Below are 15,841 nucleotides of genomic sequence, written 5' to 3'. Positions count from 1 at the left end.
GAGCGTCAATTAGAGAGACATTACTGCATTGCGAATAGAAATCTTCATTGCAAGCAAAATAAAAGTTGCTTTCATCGAGATTGCAAGACGCGGGTGCTACGTAAAAATTTATTCTCTTTTCGATCATTTCAGTGAATGTAAAATGATACACCAGTGTTTCGAAGTAGCTCGAACGAACCTTGGTCAGATACTAATCAGAACCCGCGGAGCAGTATCGAGATGTCCAAAGCCGGTCCAACGAGTCCTCCCTCGAATGGAGGAGACGATAACGAGATGTAATTCCGGTCATTAACGGCGCAACAATTTCTGTCGCCGTCCATCAAAGCGCCTCCAGAATCTACAGCGCGGGCAATCAACGAACGGTCCTCGGAATCGTTTTTCCGCTTCCGGGCGAGCCGACGGAGGACTATTTAATTCATCGCGAGCGGCTCGGTTAATGAGTTTTCACGGCGCAACGGCCGCATTACCGGGCCCGAATATTCATTGCGTGCTGTGGAACACACGCCGAGTAGATTTACGCGCTTCGTTCTGATGCCACCGGAGTCCACCGGTCGGAAGATAAAAAGCTCGTAAATTTCCTCGAACGTAGGACGATAAGGCGCGGGGGCCGCGGGGCCACTCGTAAAATGAAAACGGAACGCGAGCTCGGAAGGGTGGGAGTCAAGGGGGGGAGGGCAAAGGGACCGGGGGACCACCCTCGCTCTTTGTTCGGCCGCGCGATATTAGGGCAATGATTGTCCGTCGTGACTGAGTGATAATGACGATTGCGGTCGGCCCAGACAGTCGAGCCCGTGTTTACGGTGATTATAACGCGTTATATTGTTATCTGCGGGGCCGCATGACGGCTGTGTAAACGACGATCGTCGACCACGCGAATTTTAATACGTCGTAATGCCGGCGAGACGATGAACGCGCCAACGCAAACCGCTCGTTTTAATGTCCCCCCTCACCCCGCCCTGTTTTTCGAACAAGTTGCGCGCAACACGTTTCATTTGCTACATTTGTAGCGCCATTATACGGCGAAATTGTCTACTCAAACGTTTATCAAAATGTCTACACGTGCGCGTTTAAACATCATATTTTTTTCTGGAAACTGGGTACTCTGCTTGAGAAAGTAGCGTTTTGTTTCGTCGCTGTTCTTGTCCGATCCGCAACGGATTGCACTACTTAGCCAGGCCCGACGGTATGCACCACTTATTTTTCTTGTCTGTCAATTTGGGTTCATACTACTTGTATCTCGACTGCGTTTTAATCCTTTTGCCAATTATTTCTGATTTGTCCATTGAGGACTTTGCTTGATCATTCTTGCCTGTCATTTTAGGTCCATGCCATTTGCTTCTTGTCCAGTCGTTCACATTTTTATTAATAAACCTAGCGATTATCTGCACTATATTATTCCTGAACCAATGTCTGGCCAAAAACGTGGTCTTACCACTGATCGATTTCTGTTCGTGTATAGAGTCGTGCTATTTAAAACGCGAACTCCTTAACTAATTAAACAAGAATTACGACATTACAATTTCATCCGAGTCGGCTAATTTTTTATGAATAAGATTACAAGCTTTCCAGTGCGCGTACGAAACGATCGAATAACTCTGAATACGCGGGCAGTAGAAATGTTTATAAAAATTACGAACGACGATGGTTCGACGGGGCTATTAAGATTATAATAAACGTTGGCTTTTTTTTTCTCGAGGATCGGTTCGATTCACACGGAAACCGCCGAACGAGTGCGCGCCCACGGCGATTGAGTTTGTTCCACTTTAGCCGATGAAATATTTATACGATTCAGCGCGTATTTATCGCGCGCGAAACATTCAAAGCTTTCGCGTCCAACGAACCGTCGACCGTTTTAGCATTCTGGCCGCGAGGAATTCCGATACGTCGATACCTCCGCGATTGCAGCTTTAATCCCCCCAAAGATTGGCATTGTATCGCGACGGGGGAGTGGAACGAGATTATCATGCGGTTACCGCAACCTCGGTGGCTTCAAAACCCGGCCCGGCCCGGCCCGGCCCGACCCTCATAAATGGAACCGATATTATATAATATCAGTTAATATTAATCTACGATCGCGTTAATGGACAGATCGGAAAATACTGTCAATTCCAGAGAAACGTTTTCCAGCCGGATGTCAAAGACGGGCACGCGCTCACAGATTACGCGCAACTAATTCCCATATCGGACGTACGCTCGTGGAAAAAGCTGATAATCATACGGCCGAGTAAATAAAAAGAGGAACCTTGTAAAATCTCTCTCTCTCTCTCTCTCTCTCTCTCTCTCGAAGCTTTTGACTGGCTGTTCGTTAAAAAGAACTTTCAGATCCAGAGAGGATTCAAATGAGAGAAGACAAAATCAGTGAAGCCGTGCGAACGGAACCTCAGAATTTAACCTGAAAGCTTCGACTCGTTATTTATTTAACCCTATGACGATCGAACGCTTCGGTCGCGGTTAAACGTGAACCATTTGCATAGGTGTATAACCAAGCGTTTATCAAGTGGTACAACTCAATCGTGACTGGACAAGTGGAATTGGCCATATTTAGCTATGGTCGGACACGGACAACCGAAACGACCCTGTAAATGTTGCGAACGCGGGTACATGGTATGCCGTGATAACTGATAAATTACTTACGTGCCGCCTTGGTGACAGCCTTGATTTCTGGTTCCAGAGGCCTGATGGCCTTGTCCGCGCACGTACCAGCTGGCGTGGCTTTCACGGCTCTAGCCAAAGCTTGACAAGCTGACCAGAGGATCTGTGCATTCGATGCTCCCCTTTCTTCCTCGATGCGAGCTGGAACAAGAGAACGCGATGTTTCGTGTTACCACGGAATCGAGTAATATTTAACCTTAAGAAATCCGAACAAACGAAAAATATATCGTAACATAAGACTGAGGAACGGGACTGTATCTCACTTGCTATCTCGAATCTGTTTCTTTTTATTTGAATTTGCAAGCGTTATTTAGAACATACGAAGCGACGGGATTTCGAAGCAACTTAATTCGAGACGATAACAGACGCCGAACGAAGCGTTCGGAAGTGTTCGAGTTCGAGAACGCTCGCTGGAAACTGTCTCGGGAACTGTCTTTGCTCGCCGCGTCGCAGTTCGCAAAATAGAATTTTACTTAAAAGCACTTTAGCTCCGTCGCTTCCATTGCATTATCCTGGTCTTATCCGCCGCGCCACTTTCGCGGGACATCGAAGGGATACCTACCATAAAATAATGGCAGCTCGAAAAGGTCACGTTCGTTGTGACACGTTTTGGCAGGTGGCGTGCGGCGATAATGCCGGCGAAATCGAAGAGACTTTATGGGGTCCGCGTCGAAGGACGGACTTTGTGGAATCGCGGCAGAAACCGAGCGAGAGAAACGTTCGACGGAGGAAAATTTAATTCGACGCTCTGGGTACCGACTGCGAAATTCCGAAGTGTCGGGAACGCTGTTGGTTCTCGTAACATCAACGGACACCAATTGGAAAATGGAAATGTTTAACGAAGAAGCTTTTCGATCGTGTCGCGGCGTTCGTTTCGATTTCGAAATGATTTTTCGTATGGAAAGATCACGCGAGAACATTTTACACCGGCGAATATTCCGCGGGGCTCGGTTTTACTCGCCGCCGTTCCCGGAATATTGATGCACTATCAGCCTCCATTGATCTATCAATATGGGAGGCAGGCCGTATCGATCGTCGGATAGCAAATAATCTCTTGGAAAATCCCCCGCGAAGCCAAAACTCAATCAGGTCGACGTGTCATCCCCCATAACCCAGTTTTTCTATCTTACCGAATCTCGAATTCGATTTGCTGTCCCCTGTACCTTGACCGAGCCTCGTCCAGATATCTATTTCAGATAGCAAATGGAAAATAAACTTTCAGGAAAACGAGGAAAGTTTCGCAGTTTCGACACGCCCGCGTAATTAACAATTCTCCCGAATTACGGCGCGGGGTCGAGCGAGAAATCGAGGAAAAAATCCCGGAGCTATTTTCAAGAAAAAGAGGTACATGTGAAACGATACAAATGAATTTACTCTGTGGTCGGACGAAGGCTGGGTCAGTTTTGTTCATAAAAAATGCCAAGGACCGAGCGGAAAAAGAAAGGAAGCGAAAATGTATCGCAAATTAAATTACACTGCGGTCGAATGAAATTTGCCAAGTGAGTTTCAAGTTTCTGAAAAATTTACAGGCGAATGAAAAATTTAAGTGATTCATCGGCTGCTTTAACGCGGAGGAGAAGCAAAAATATATTGCGAATGACATTACACCGAGGTGAAATTAAATTTCTAGGGTAATTTTGAGTGCGCGCGGTGTTAAGGGGCCAACTAGAAAATGCAGAAATTGCAATTAGAAGTTCGCGTGATTATCTGAACAGCTTGGAAGCTCGAAAATGGTAGCCGTGGATCGCTAAAAACCGCGATAACTCCTGCAACGAAACAGATGCTATTATAAGCGTGATATCGGGCCCGTTCTCCCGGTAATTCGGGCCGTGCATTTTAAAGAAAACTATTTATAACGATGTCTCTCGGCGCACAATGAAAAATCGTGGGACATTATGCGGCAGTTTAATCCTGCGGTGGGGTGAAATATGACGGCCGCAAAACTCCGCGAAACGAACGAGGAAGAAGCGACGACAATAACGATCGGTCATAAAACTCGAAGGGAAACGACACCGGCCGTCGATTGAAGGACTCGTGGTCCTGACGGGCCGGTATTACGAGAAAAATAAGGAAACTCGGTGGGAAAAAGGGCCGACCTATAAATCAAGAGAGAGAATCCGAGCGAAATAAATAAAAGGGCAGCGGAGTGACTTCGCGAACAGGCCAACTTCGCGAAGTTCTCTTCGTTCACCGATACAATGACGATACCACGTCGCAACCTCCGAACGCTGTGCCCTGACAAATGTCTCCGGAGAGACACTTTATCTCCCTCTCTTTCTCTCTGTCTCTCTCGACCTCTCGACTTTCGTTCACGCATTTCACGAGCTTCATCGTTTTCTCGTTCGACCCGGCGAACTGTTTCAGGACGATGTTTCGTTATCGGTCTCCACGCGACAGCCACTCTAATGGACATTCTTATTGTCCTCCTTGGTGCCCCACTGCTTCTTGATAATGAGCGGATACTTCGTTCTTTTTAAGGGACGCATCGATCAGCGCATTCCGGTGAACGTTTTTCTGAGGGAAACATGCGAGAGAGATGCGACAGAAACATAAATCCTGCGTGTCAGAATGGAGGGGGCGTGTATTATTAGAGAAGTTTTATTTACCCTGAAACAAATTCGAAAGTTTTTGCGGATTGATCGATGGCTTGGTGCGCGAGCGGTGCACCGCATTGTTTGCTAGTTGCACTGTGGGCGTTTATTACGCTGCTTCATTAAGATACGAACGTTGAATAAACTCGATTACGGTGGAATGAAACAAAAACAAGGGTAAAATAAATTGTACGAAGATTAGGAACGTTGCTGGATCTGCTGATAAACGGGTAAACTCTGAATACAAATTTAGAGAATAATATTCTCTTAATTGTAATATCCAGAGCATTAGAACGACGCAAGAAATAGTCGTAACAACGTATTATTTCTAGCCTGGTATCTCCCACGGAGAGAGCTTCTGCTTTTATTGGCGACCTCGGCGAGTCTTCTGCAGATAAATAAACACACGCCAGTGCAGTGGTGGAGTCCCGCGTATGGTCAGACGCAAATAAGTGATGCAAGCTCGCATACAACACACCGCGCCGCATAGAGTTAAGTAGTACAACTCCGTACGCGGTCGGACGTAAATATTTCCCTTTAATATTGTTCTAATGCAAATAGAGCTCCGGGAACTTATTAAAATTGATTCTCAACCTTTGAAACTTTCAATTATTTGCTATCGATGCTACCAGAACTGGTCACCCATTGTCAAAGTCTATCTTGAATTTTCTAAACATCTAAATATATACTTGTTATTTTTACGGAGCAATACGAAAGAATCCTTGCCTGTTCGCAGCTTCAAAATTTGAACCGAGCGGCCGCAGTCCTCGGATCGCTATTACCCGAGATCCAAGCGTGTGCGTTGCTCAGTTTCCGGTTCGGGGCCGATTAGACGATCAAACAACAAGCTCCACCAGTTTCAGGCGTTCAATTTCTAATTGATGAACTGCAAATCGACTAACCCGGGCAAGGTGTTCCCCGGTCAAGCCTGTCGTTAATGTCGCCCGCAAGAAAAACGAGATCTATCTGGATCAAGTGCTCCTGCCCCGGTGATTTATTATACACGTCAATCCGGATAACTTTCGCGAAGTAACCTCGTTCGCAAAGTGCCACCCCTCCGTTCCTCGCTTCTCTCTCTCTCTCTCTCTCTCTCTCTCTCTCTCTCTCTATCTATCTATCTATCTCTCTCTCTCTCGCTGTTTCTCTCGCGAACGCCATGGAAGCTTTCCCGCGGCATTCAGAGCCGACACGGCGCGACGATCGAATCTCGGCCCAGGCCAGAAAGGAATTCATCGATCTTGCGCGCCGTCGATCGGTTTCGCGGCTGGATTCCGGGCACGTGGAATTTTTTCCCGTGTTATTCCCTTTGACGTTGCCCCTATGAAATTTATGGAGGACGTCGCGCGCCGCTTCGACCCCGTTTAATTGGCGTTCCCGAACATCTGACACGTTTTCGCCACGATCTTCCCAGCAATAATGTTTCGTCAAATATCTGCGTTCTATAATACAGAGAACGCGTGAAAATTCGTTAACAAACGACAGCGGTTTCGCGTCCTTCGCGATTAGATAGAACAACCGAGTCTCCCGAGACAATATTATTTTTCGAACGAACGCGTCGAACAAAATCAGCCCACGGATAAAGCGCATGCTTCCTCTCCACGATTAACAAACGCTGTTTCCTCGAGATATTTCCGCGTCAATATTTGCAGAACGAAATTCGCGTATATACTCGTGACCGAAAAAAAAGGGCGTTTTATCGGATGTTTCGATCGCGGAAATCGTTCGGCCCTCTCCCCAATAATATTCAATCGGAGCTCCGCGCGGGATCAACGTCGCCGCTGAACGAGGCCGATTAAAAGCGCGCGAAACGTCCCACGCCGCTGTTCGGACGCGGCACATCGAATATCCCCGTGGGGTTCACGGATGATCGAAAAACTGCGCGGGGTAAATTAAATTAGGCGGCCGAATTTCACAGATCGCTACGCGTCGCTTCCTTCCTACGCGCAGATCCGAGTGAAAACGTTTATTTTCCTCCTTTTTTCGATGCCGTGTTTTTTTTCTGGGGCGGAGGGGAGGGCTATTTTCGCGAAAGTAACACGGAAAATCTCCGACCAACGAGTTTTTCACGATCGCTCGATCATTTAAACAACGTGTCTCGATCCTATATTTATCGGGATCGAGGGGTACATTTCGAATGGTCGGTCGCGTTAGGCTCGGCGGCCGAGCGCTTGTAAATTTTAATGCAAATTACGCCGTGCTCTGCGCGTCTAACGCGCATCGTAATTAGTTCGTTCTTTCTCTTTGGACTTGTTTCGTCGCGAATGTAATTACTCGTACAATTGCTCGCGGCTTTTACGCGTGCGAACGAGGCAAACTCCTGCTATCGGCGTATGTTTCGTGAAATCGAGTCTCTCTCCGTACTCGTGATTCAATCTTAAATTTGTTTATTCAATTTTTTTAACTTCGTGAAATCGAAGAGAAAAGTTCAACGAGATCCGCGATCGAATAAAACGTACGGAAAGAAAATACAGAAAAGGCCAATAGGTTGCGAGAAAAATAAAACTCGCGTTTCGGGACAAACGCAAATGACCGAACCATAACAAAGCAAAATCGTTCGCGCAGACCATAACCAAGGACCATTAACCGTCTGAATCCACGGTGAAAGGTCGGTCCACGTGAACGAAAAAAGCGACATTTAAAACATTTTTCGGCGATGCAAAAATTGCGAGAAACGGGACAAACAATGACCCAAAAATTTCTTCGCCTTTCTATGCGAACTTCCGTTCGGTGCCGTTCGTCCTGCAGGTTTCCATTATATTTTAAAAAATTGAAAACGCTTGTCAAATCATCCTCGGTAAACCTCCGCGTCAATATTTGCGCAAATCTCCATGCAAAATGCAGATTTTCTTTGCAATTCGAACCGTGTACGGGCCTCCGGTTAAAAATTCTCCATGTTAGCCACTCGCATTTTCGCCGTGATATTGATATTATTATAATATTTAATATATCCATTGATTTGTCTGGCGAATACATAAAATCTACGGTTCGCGATCTCCTGAAATCTTGGATTCGGCGGTCTAAATGAACGGTTCGCGATAGATTCGATTAAATATTCGTCCAAGGCAGAAATCGTGTGCGAGCAAAATTCGTTCGAGTTGCCGCAATAAAAATCCTGCCCCGTATTCTGTAACCCATTCGCCGGCGAACAATCGGCCTCGGCGAAACTCCCTAAAATCAAAGCAATTTAATTATCGCAGCTAAACTTCGCGGATCGTCCGCTCTCGCCGGATAAGCAAACCGCAGCTTATGAGAACGAGGATCCGGGGATCCGGGATTCGGGGACACTGGAGAACCCTCGTGAACGTCGCGTTTATTCTTATTTACGTGTCCCGCCGCGATACCGGATGATTATAAGAGCCGAGCGAGCCGGGAAAATGAAGACACTCGAAAAAGGGTGAAGGGCCCTCGTTCGGCACTGCTTTAAATCACTCGCCGCGGGAAAATAATTGCGAGGCCGGAAAAGTGGATGGTTGCCTTGAGTCCGCCCTCCTCGGTTTTCTTCGGCCGGGCTCGAAGAAATCCTGGCTACGATGAGAAACGCGCGAACGCCGCCGCTGCTCGAAACAATTAGGCAACCGCTGTTATGGTCTCGTCGGTGGGACGCGCGATTTTTCGAAATATTCGTTGGCCAGCTTTTCGTCCGTTTCGACGTGTTTATTGGACTGGAATTTAAACGAATGAGTAGAGAGGCGGGAAAGGACGCGAAAGAATGGCAGCGAAAACGATTGGATAGTATTCTGTGAACATCGTTTGTTATTCCGTTGTATTTTTGAGCCTGTTATTCCGTTTTGGAAATTAATATGATAGCGGTTATTACGTTTTAAAAAGCTCGATCGTCGATAAAAGACAAAATCCTCGCGTTTTAGAGCGCTGCTCCAACTGTTTCCAGCTGCAGACTCTTCCGTTGCGCTGCTTGGAAGGCAAGGATGACCGTACCGAGCGATGGAGGGATCTCGACTGCGGGATTACGTCTAACAGGCGGCGACTTTACGAGGGGATCCTAACAAAGTTCGAGACGGCCAGTTACGTTTGAATTGCGAATTTAATCGAGACAGGACTTCGAGATAAGCTGGCCGGTTATAGCGAACGTCGACCTTCGTCGACGGCGCTAATCGTTGGCCGCGTTTACGCGGTTATGCCGTCCGAAATGGCGCGGAATAATCCTGCGGCCGATAAGGGACTCGCGAATTGTGGACGATCTCGAAAAATGTACGCCTCGTCGATTCGATTCCCTCTCGAAATCGTTGGTCGCGGAGCCGCCGATCGATTTCCGATCGAAAAGAAAAGCCCGAATTCCGCTACCCGAAACACGCGAGTCGCTCGGAGACGTTGTTTCGGCCGGTCGATTCTCCGGGCTGTTAAATCGGTTCGCGCGGCGTCGCGATTTTTTCTGCACCGAATGATTCGCGAGCGATTCGATCGAGGATTCCCGGCAGGATTTTCTTGGCCCGTATTCATGGGGTGCGTTCGCATCCTGATTGGAACGCGTCCGTCAGCGTGACACAGCCGCTTAACAATAAAAGCCGCTGTCGTTGCAGGGGATACTGCTCATTGTTTATGGGCCTGGCACGCGCAAAACCGAGGTTAAATCAGTGGGGGATTAAGCCCGACGAGCTGCGGCCTGTCCCTCTGACGTTTCACGCTTCGGAGGCTCAACAAATTTCGACAGTTACCAGCCTCCCCTCTGTTATTTTTAATCCTTCGTCCCGCGTGCTCGATCGCGCCCCATTCGGCTTCTTATTCGTTCGATTTCTCAATTTATCCCTCGCGCGCCGCTTTCTATTTCCCTCCCAATTAACCTCTTGCCGACCGATCGCGAGCCTAATTGATCAATTGCAAGATAGGATTAAAAAACGGCCGATGAAACGGTCGAAGACGAAGAATTATTATTATTATCGCTATCATTTAAGAATTCAACCAAATGAATGGGCACGCGATAATGTTCTAATAAATTGACGTAGATCGTCACTTTCTTTAAAAAGATTCGTTCCAAAGATTCGGCGATTCGGCGAGGTGTCGAGGAATCGAACTTTCGAACGGCATTGTGCCCAGTGTTTTTTTATAATTCCCGTGCTCCGCGGTTCTCCCAGCAATTACCGAGATCCGAGATTTTACGATCGCTTTTATAATCCTATCGTCCGTCTATCGCTCATTCATCCCCTCATCTCCCCGTTTCGCCGTCGCGTCCCCCCTCGACCTGTTCACCCGCGTCCTTTCTCCGCATTATCTCTCCCTTTCATGTCGACTCCCTTTGTTGTTCCACTGTTTCACGTCTTCCTCTTCCATTAACCTCCTCTTTCACCGGTTTTCTCGCTAACTAACCCCCTTTTCACCTCCTTTCTCTATAATTATCCCTCTGGTTCGCGTCTTCTCCCTCCACGCCACCTCGACTCCTCTTTCACGCCTTCTCTCGCGAATTAATCTCCGCAGCCTCGTCTTTTCCCACCAATTAACCCTTCCGCTCTGACCTCCGCCCGCCGGTCCCGATTCTCTCCTTATGTCCCGACCCCTCGTTCGCGTCCCCCCTGCCCCCCGTGCGCGACCCGTCTCGTATAAGAACGCCTTTTCTCTTCGCTCGCTTTCCTCCTAGGCCACCCACGCGACACTTTTTCTTTCACCTGCTCGACCGGCTCCTGTCCTTTCCCTCTAATTAACAATCTCGATCGAGTTTCTCCCCTTTGATCGACCTTCCCGTCCCATATTTTCCAAGCCACCCCATTTGTCTCTCGGCCCCTCGCGACTCCGTCTTCGTCGATCATCTCGCTCCACGCCTTTTTCGACGATCAATCCGATCGACACCCTGCCACGTCGTTTAATCGAGTCCGTCTTTATGGTTCTTTTTACGATGAACATCACCTAATTGGAAGCTGCGGACCGCGAAGATTAGATTGCGGGCCTCGAGAGCGGCTGCGATAAAAACAGTCGGTGAAGTATAAAAGAGGCGTGACTCGAGCAAACTCTCGACCGTTGCCAAAGCTCGAAAGCTAACAACGCCGCTTTCAGATTTCTCTCGCGGCGCGATCGAGGCGGCGTTCTCTCGACTCCGCGTCTTATCTGGCTTTCCGCTATCCGTTTCATATCGAATCGAAGTAACGATGCGGCTGACGCATGGTAAAAGGGGTCGAGCCGCGAGCCGCCGCGATTAAATCGATTTCCCGTCGACGCGCACCGCTATTTTTCGAGTCGGCGAGAGATGGCAAATCCGCCGCGGAACGCGTAAACCCGACCGAAAGCAGCTTCCTATCCGACCGGCTGCGCTGGATTCGGCCAGCAACGGATTTCGCTGTTCGGGTTTCACCGTTGCGGCCGGCACCCGCAACGCAGCAACCCTCAGTCAGAAGCAAATTAACACCGGAAATGGCGGTCGGTGCGCTTTGCATTTACTTTGACCGAATTCCAGGCCGTCGGGCAGAGGATCGTCGTTCTCGGGACATTTTTCTATCGCGTTGCCGAACTTTTCGTAAAACACATTTGCAACCAGCTGGCACGATCTCGAGCAAGATCTCGGTAAAAACGAGCCGCGTAGCTCGAATAATCCCATCTCCTCTTCCAAAATGGTCCATTTTCATTTACAAGCTGTCGGGCCAATTGAAGAGAATTTACTGTAAATATCAAAGTACAAAGAAACGATGCGCGCTCCGATTAATAAAGTATTCCTTCCCATTAAACGATCAACCGTGTTTCTTCTTTTCGAACGATCCAACAATTTGTGTCGCACGACTCGATAACAACGAACTCGTCTGCCGGCAAATAAAAAACCGCGTAGCGATAACAGTGCGAAAAGACGAGCGATAATAATTGCAGCCTCGGGAAAAAAAATGACGCGGCCGGATCTTCGCATTCGATGAAATCCAGCGAAATCGATGGAGCAAATTTCCGTTATCGTTGCCGCGCACCTGTACCGTGTGTCGGTCGTCCACGTGTTTTCCAGCTTATTTTTTGGCCGCGGATGGCCGCGAAAGCGACCGGATCACCGGAACCGCAGAGATCGCCGGGCCTTTTTGCGTGTGCGTGCCATCGGTAGGGTGATAAACGGTGCCGAAAAACGGCGGTGTGGTTTTCCCAGGTGTCATCGGGCCGCACAAGTGCAGCCGCACCGCACCGCTCCGCGCCGCGTCCGCGCTAATTGACAAATCGAATAACGCCCGTAATTTCTGGACACGGCTCGCTTAATTACTCGCGTAATTAATCGCCGCGGTGCGTGCCACGCGGGGAAAAGAGCTGGAAGGAATTGCCGTTATTCCCGGCGGAAGAGGGAGCGTCGAACATTTCGCGATCATTCCGCGGATGGCGATCGCGTCGAACGCGTCGCTGCGTCCCGATTTTTCTATCTGTTGCTCCCTGCACCCGATTCGCATCTTCTTTAATACACCGCGCCGATATCTGTGTGCTAAACGAGACAAGTTGGAATCGTAGTGTCTGTCGAAAAGAGCCCTTGCGACGCCAATGGGTTAAACGACGCGATAACGTAAGCGCAGCTGTTCCAGATGGATCGGTTCCATCTTCGGTAGAAGAATTTATACTCGTTCGATCGGTAAATATTCCGTGTCCGACAAAGGTTTCGCGTTCGTGAGGACCGCCTAACGTCCATGAAAGGGGATGGAAACAGTCCAACAGAAGCGATCCCCTTCGCGGATAGCAATCAATTGCTCGTATACGTCGCAAGATTCCGACCACGCGAAACAAAAAGGGATGCAACCCGGAATTTCTTCATCGTCTCTCCAATCTTCGAGTCGGCACGCAACCCTGGATTTACAGTCCGAGCATAAAAAAAGGAAGTTCGAAACGAGCGTGCCGGCGCCGGCGCCGGTTAACTGCTCTCACGTCATATTTCTGGAGGGATTTACGATTCCTTCAGGTAGCGGCTCCTTCCTCTTATCGCGTTCACCTTCGTCTTCTTCTCTTGCTCTTCTAGGAAATCTATCTCCTGTCCTGCCTCTTCGTTTTTCTCGTTTGTTATACAGAACCCGTCTCTCCGCGTGGCCGGGGATCGAAACGCGAGCTTAAAGAGGATCGTCGCAACCCTGACACGAAGATCACCGTTCGGTGACAGTGCCAGTGGGACCGACGATTTCTATCTGCCCCATAAATCTCTGCTTTCGGAGGCGCGAATTATCCTTCGTCGATGCTCGCGAAACGAGCAATTTCAAGAAATTGTTGCCGGTGAGCGCGTCGACTCGGCATACTCGGAGAATTTTGTCGAATCAACAGCGACTCGAACGCAAAATATGCAACGATATAATTACCGAATTTCAACGGAGTTCGATGCGATGTTGCACTGATACGGATTTCATGAAACAACCATTTTTAATCTTGTAAATATTATTATAATTATCGGCAGTCTTCCCGAGAGATAGAGACGATGGCACGCGTCATAAAAAGAGTAGAAAAATGATAGCCCGTCTAGTTTTTCATCGTTATTGTTTTCAGGGGCTTGGGAACATTCCTCGAATGTTCCGAAGAATATCGCACCTAATGTGAAACGGATTGAAACTCGATTAAACACGAATAAAATCGGCGCTTTCTTTCGCGCGCGGCGGGAAAAATTCGAAAGGTCAGGAAAATCGAAGAAAACGCGGCCGCGTGCCATTATTTATTTCGCGCGGGATCCTTTTTCATCCCGGTCCCATTCGACCCTCCACAATGCCTGACCCAACCCCTGACACACCGACAGAGGCTCGAGCGGCTCGGGGTGACCAGTGGCACCAGGGGGGGAACAGAGCACACTTTCGAAACTCGTTACAAGATTTATGCGCGTTTCGCGCCTCTAAAAGCGAGAAAGCATCGACGGGAGACGACCGGGAAGAAGGAACACGAAAAGATGAAAAGTCGATCCCCTCTGAAGTCTTTGTGCATTTTCTCCTGATCGACCGGAAACTCTACACGCACAAATATTAGCAGAACAGTGGATCGAAATATGGCAAAATTCTCGATTACACTTCGCACCAGGAGATACAATTTGACGGTTGCTCGAATACGCAACCAGTGACTACGGTTCGAGTGGAACGAAAGAAAAATCGCATAAAGAGTCGAGGCACGGTCGTGCGTTCGAGAGAATGGCACTTCTGGCTTTGTAGCATAAAGAGTTCGAGTAAAACGCAGGACTTGGAACGGTGGGACAAAATTCTTAAATAAATGAAACAAGCATCCGTTTGGTTCAGATTTTCCGAAACACTCGGCGAGGCCAGCGAACAGTCCGCGCCGCGGCACACGAGTCTTGTGAAATTTTAATACCCAGAAGTTCCACCGCGCAGCCCGGTATATTTCCCGTCCCGTTCGCTGCATACTGATGCAGAGACGACGGGAAAAGAAAGCAGGGGAAAGGATAAAGAAGAGGATCAAACAGAATTCGGGCCAGCTGTTTACGTTCTTCGACTTTTGTGCAGTCGTCCGCCGGACGAATATCGCTGGCCAGCCTTGGAACGCGAGAAAGATGGCGGCTCCGACCTTGGAAATTCGGTTTCGAGGGGTTCCGCACACAATAACCCTAAGAAGGGCCGCCGGGGTGGGGTCAAGGAGACCGTTTAATCTCCTCGGGAATCGTTCCTCTACTTGTTGAGCGGAACGGGGCTTTGTTAACGCTGCCAAATCGCTCTCTTTCTCTTTTTCTCCGTGCCAACGAAAACGTCGGGGAACTTCGGAAGAACCGTCGCGACGCGTCGCGTCGTTCCGCAGGATAACGCGTCGTTGCTGAAGCTGCCGGCGGTTTTCGCGGTTAAACCGCCGCGGACGAAACGCGTGGCCCGCGCGGAGGACGCGGACGACGCGCTCCGCGGGGTCGGCGTTCCTTCTTTTTACGATTTCCGGCAACTTCGGATAACAATGCCGGTTCGGTCGATAATTCCGGTCGGTGACGACCGCTGAATAATTGAATTCGACTCGGATGAATTGGGAGCCGAGTATCACGAATTGCGGATAGACGCTGAGACGGGATCTCCCGGTTTAATGGAAAACGTCGTCGCCCCGATCCTCGATGGATACTCCGTTTAACTCCCTACGGCACCGCGGAATAATAATTCCGTTCGACCTCTTCCAGCTTCTTGATCGCGCTTTAGTCTTGTAACCGAAATCGACGGGATTGTCCAACTTCTCGATAGGTTCGTTGCGGTATGTACACAGTTGGGTAATGAAATTTGTTCGATCGTTTTCCATGGAAGCCTGTTTATGATCTCGTTATCGCGTCGTCCACCAAGCTGGATTCGACGGAGCGTCGTTCGTTGCCACGTGTGCTTAAAACGCGGTACACGCCAGCGAAATTTGCCTATATTTTCTGTTCCGGTGCTGTAAATCCATTTTTGGCGATTCAAAGTAGCGGAACAAAATCCATTCGGCGTAGAACCGAGTTTCAGCGTGTGCCGAAAACGATGCTCTTCCGTTTCCGGTAATTTCGCGACTCGTACGATCTGTGACAACGAATAAATTCGAACCTTTCGCCGGCATCTTGGATCGGCCGCTATAAATCGGGGAGATTACGCGATTTTATTGATCCCGGAGCCCCGAAACGACGTTCGATCGGTTCAACCGAGGCCGACGCAGCGCGGCGCGGCCGCATTCTCCCGAATAATCGTCGGGCTTTTATCGGTTTCGCCGCCTAACGA

At 48.8% G+C, this 15,841-nt stretch overlaps 1 protein-coding gene across 3 annotated transcripts in view; it reads right to left on the bottom strand.

The window, feature by feature from the left end:
- Mitofilin (inner membrane mitochondrial protein mitofilin) overlaps positions 1-15,841 on the bottom strand; it is a 56,010-nt gene that overhangs the window by 17,013 nt on the left and 23,156 nt on the right. For all 3 annotated transcript variants that reach the window (XM_033466455.2, XM_076520571.1, XM_076520572.1), the window contains one exon: positions 2,635-2,793. In XM_033466455.2, the coding sequence (XP_033322346.1) occupies positions 2,635-2,793 (159 nt within the window). The remainder of the gene's footprint in view (positions 1-2,634; positions 2,794-15,841) is intronic.

The sequence above is a fragment of the Megalopta genalis genome, chromosome 3 (assembly GCF_051020955.1).
Source record: "Megalopta genalis isolate 19385.01 chromosome 3, iyMegGena1_principal, whole genome shotgun sequence".
Classification (NCBI taxonomy): Eukaryota; Metazoa; Arthropoda; class Insecta; order Hymenoptera; family Halictidae; genus Megalopta; species Megalopta genalis.
Note: the sequence above shows the minus strand (reverse complement) of the source record. Positions and strands in the feature narration are given on the sequence as shown.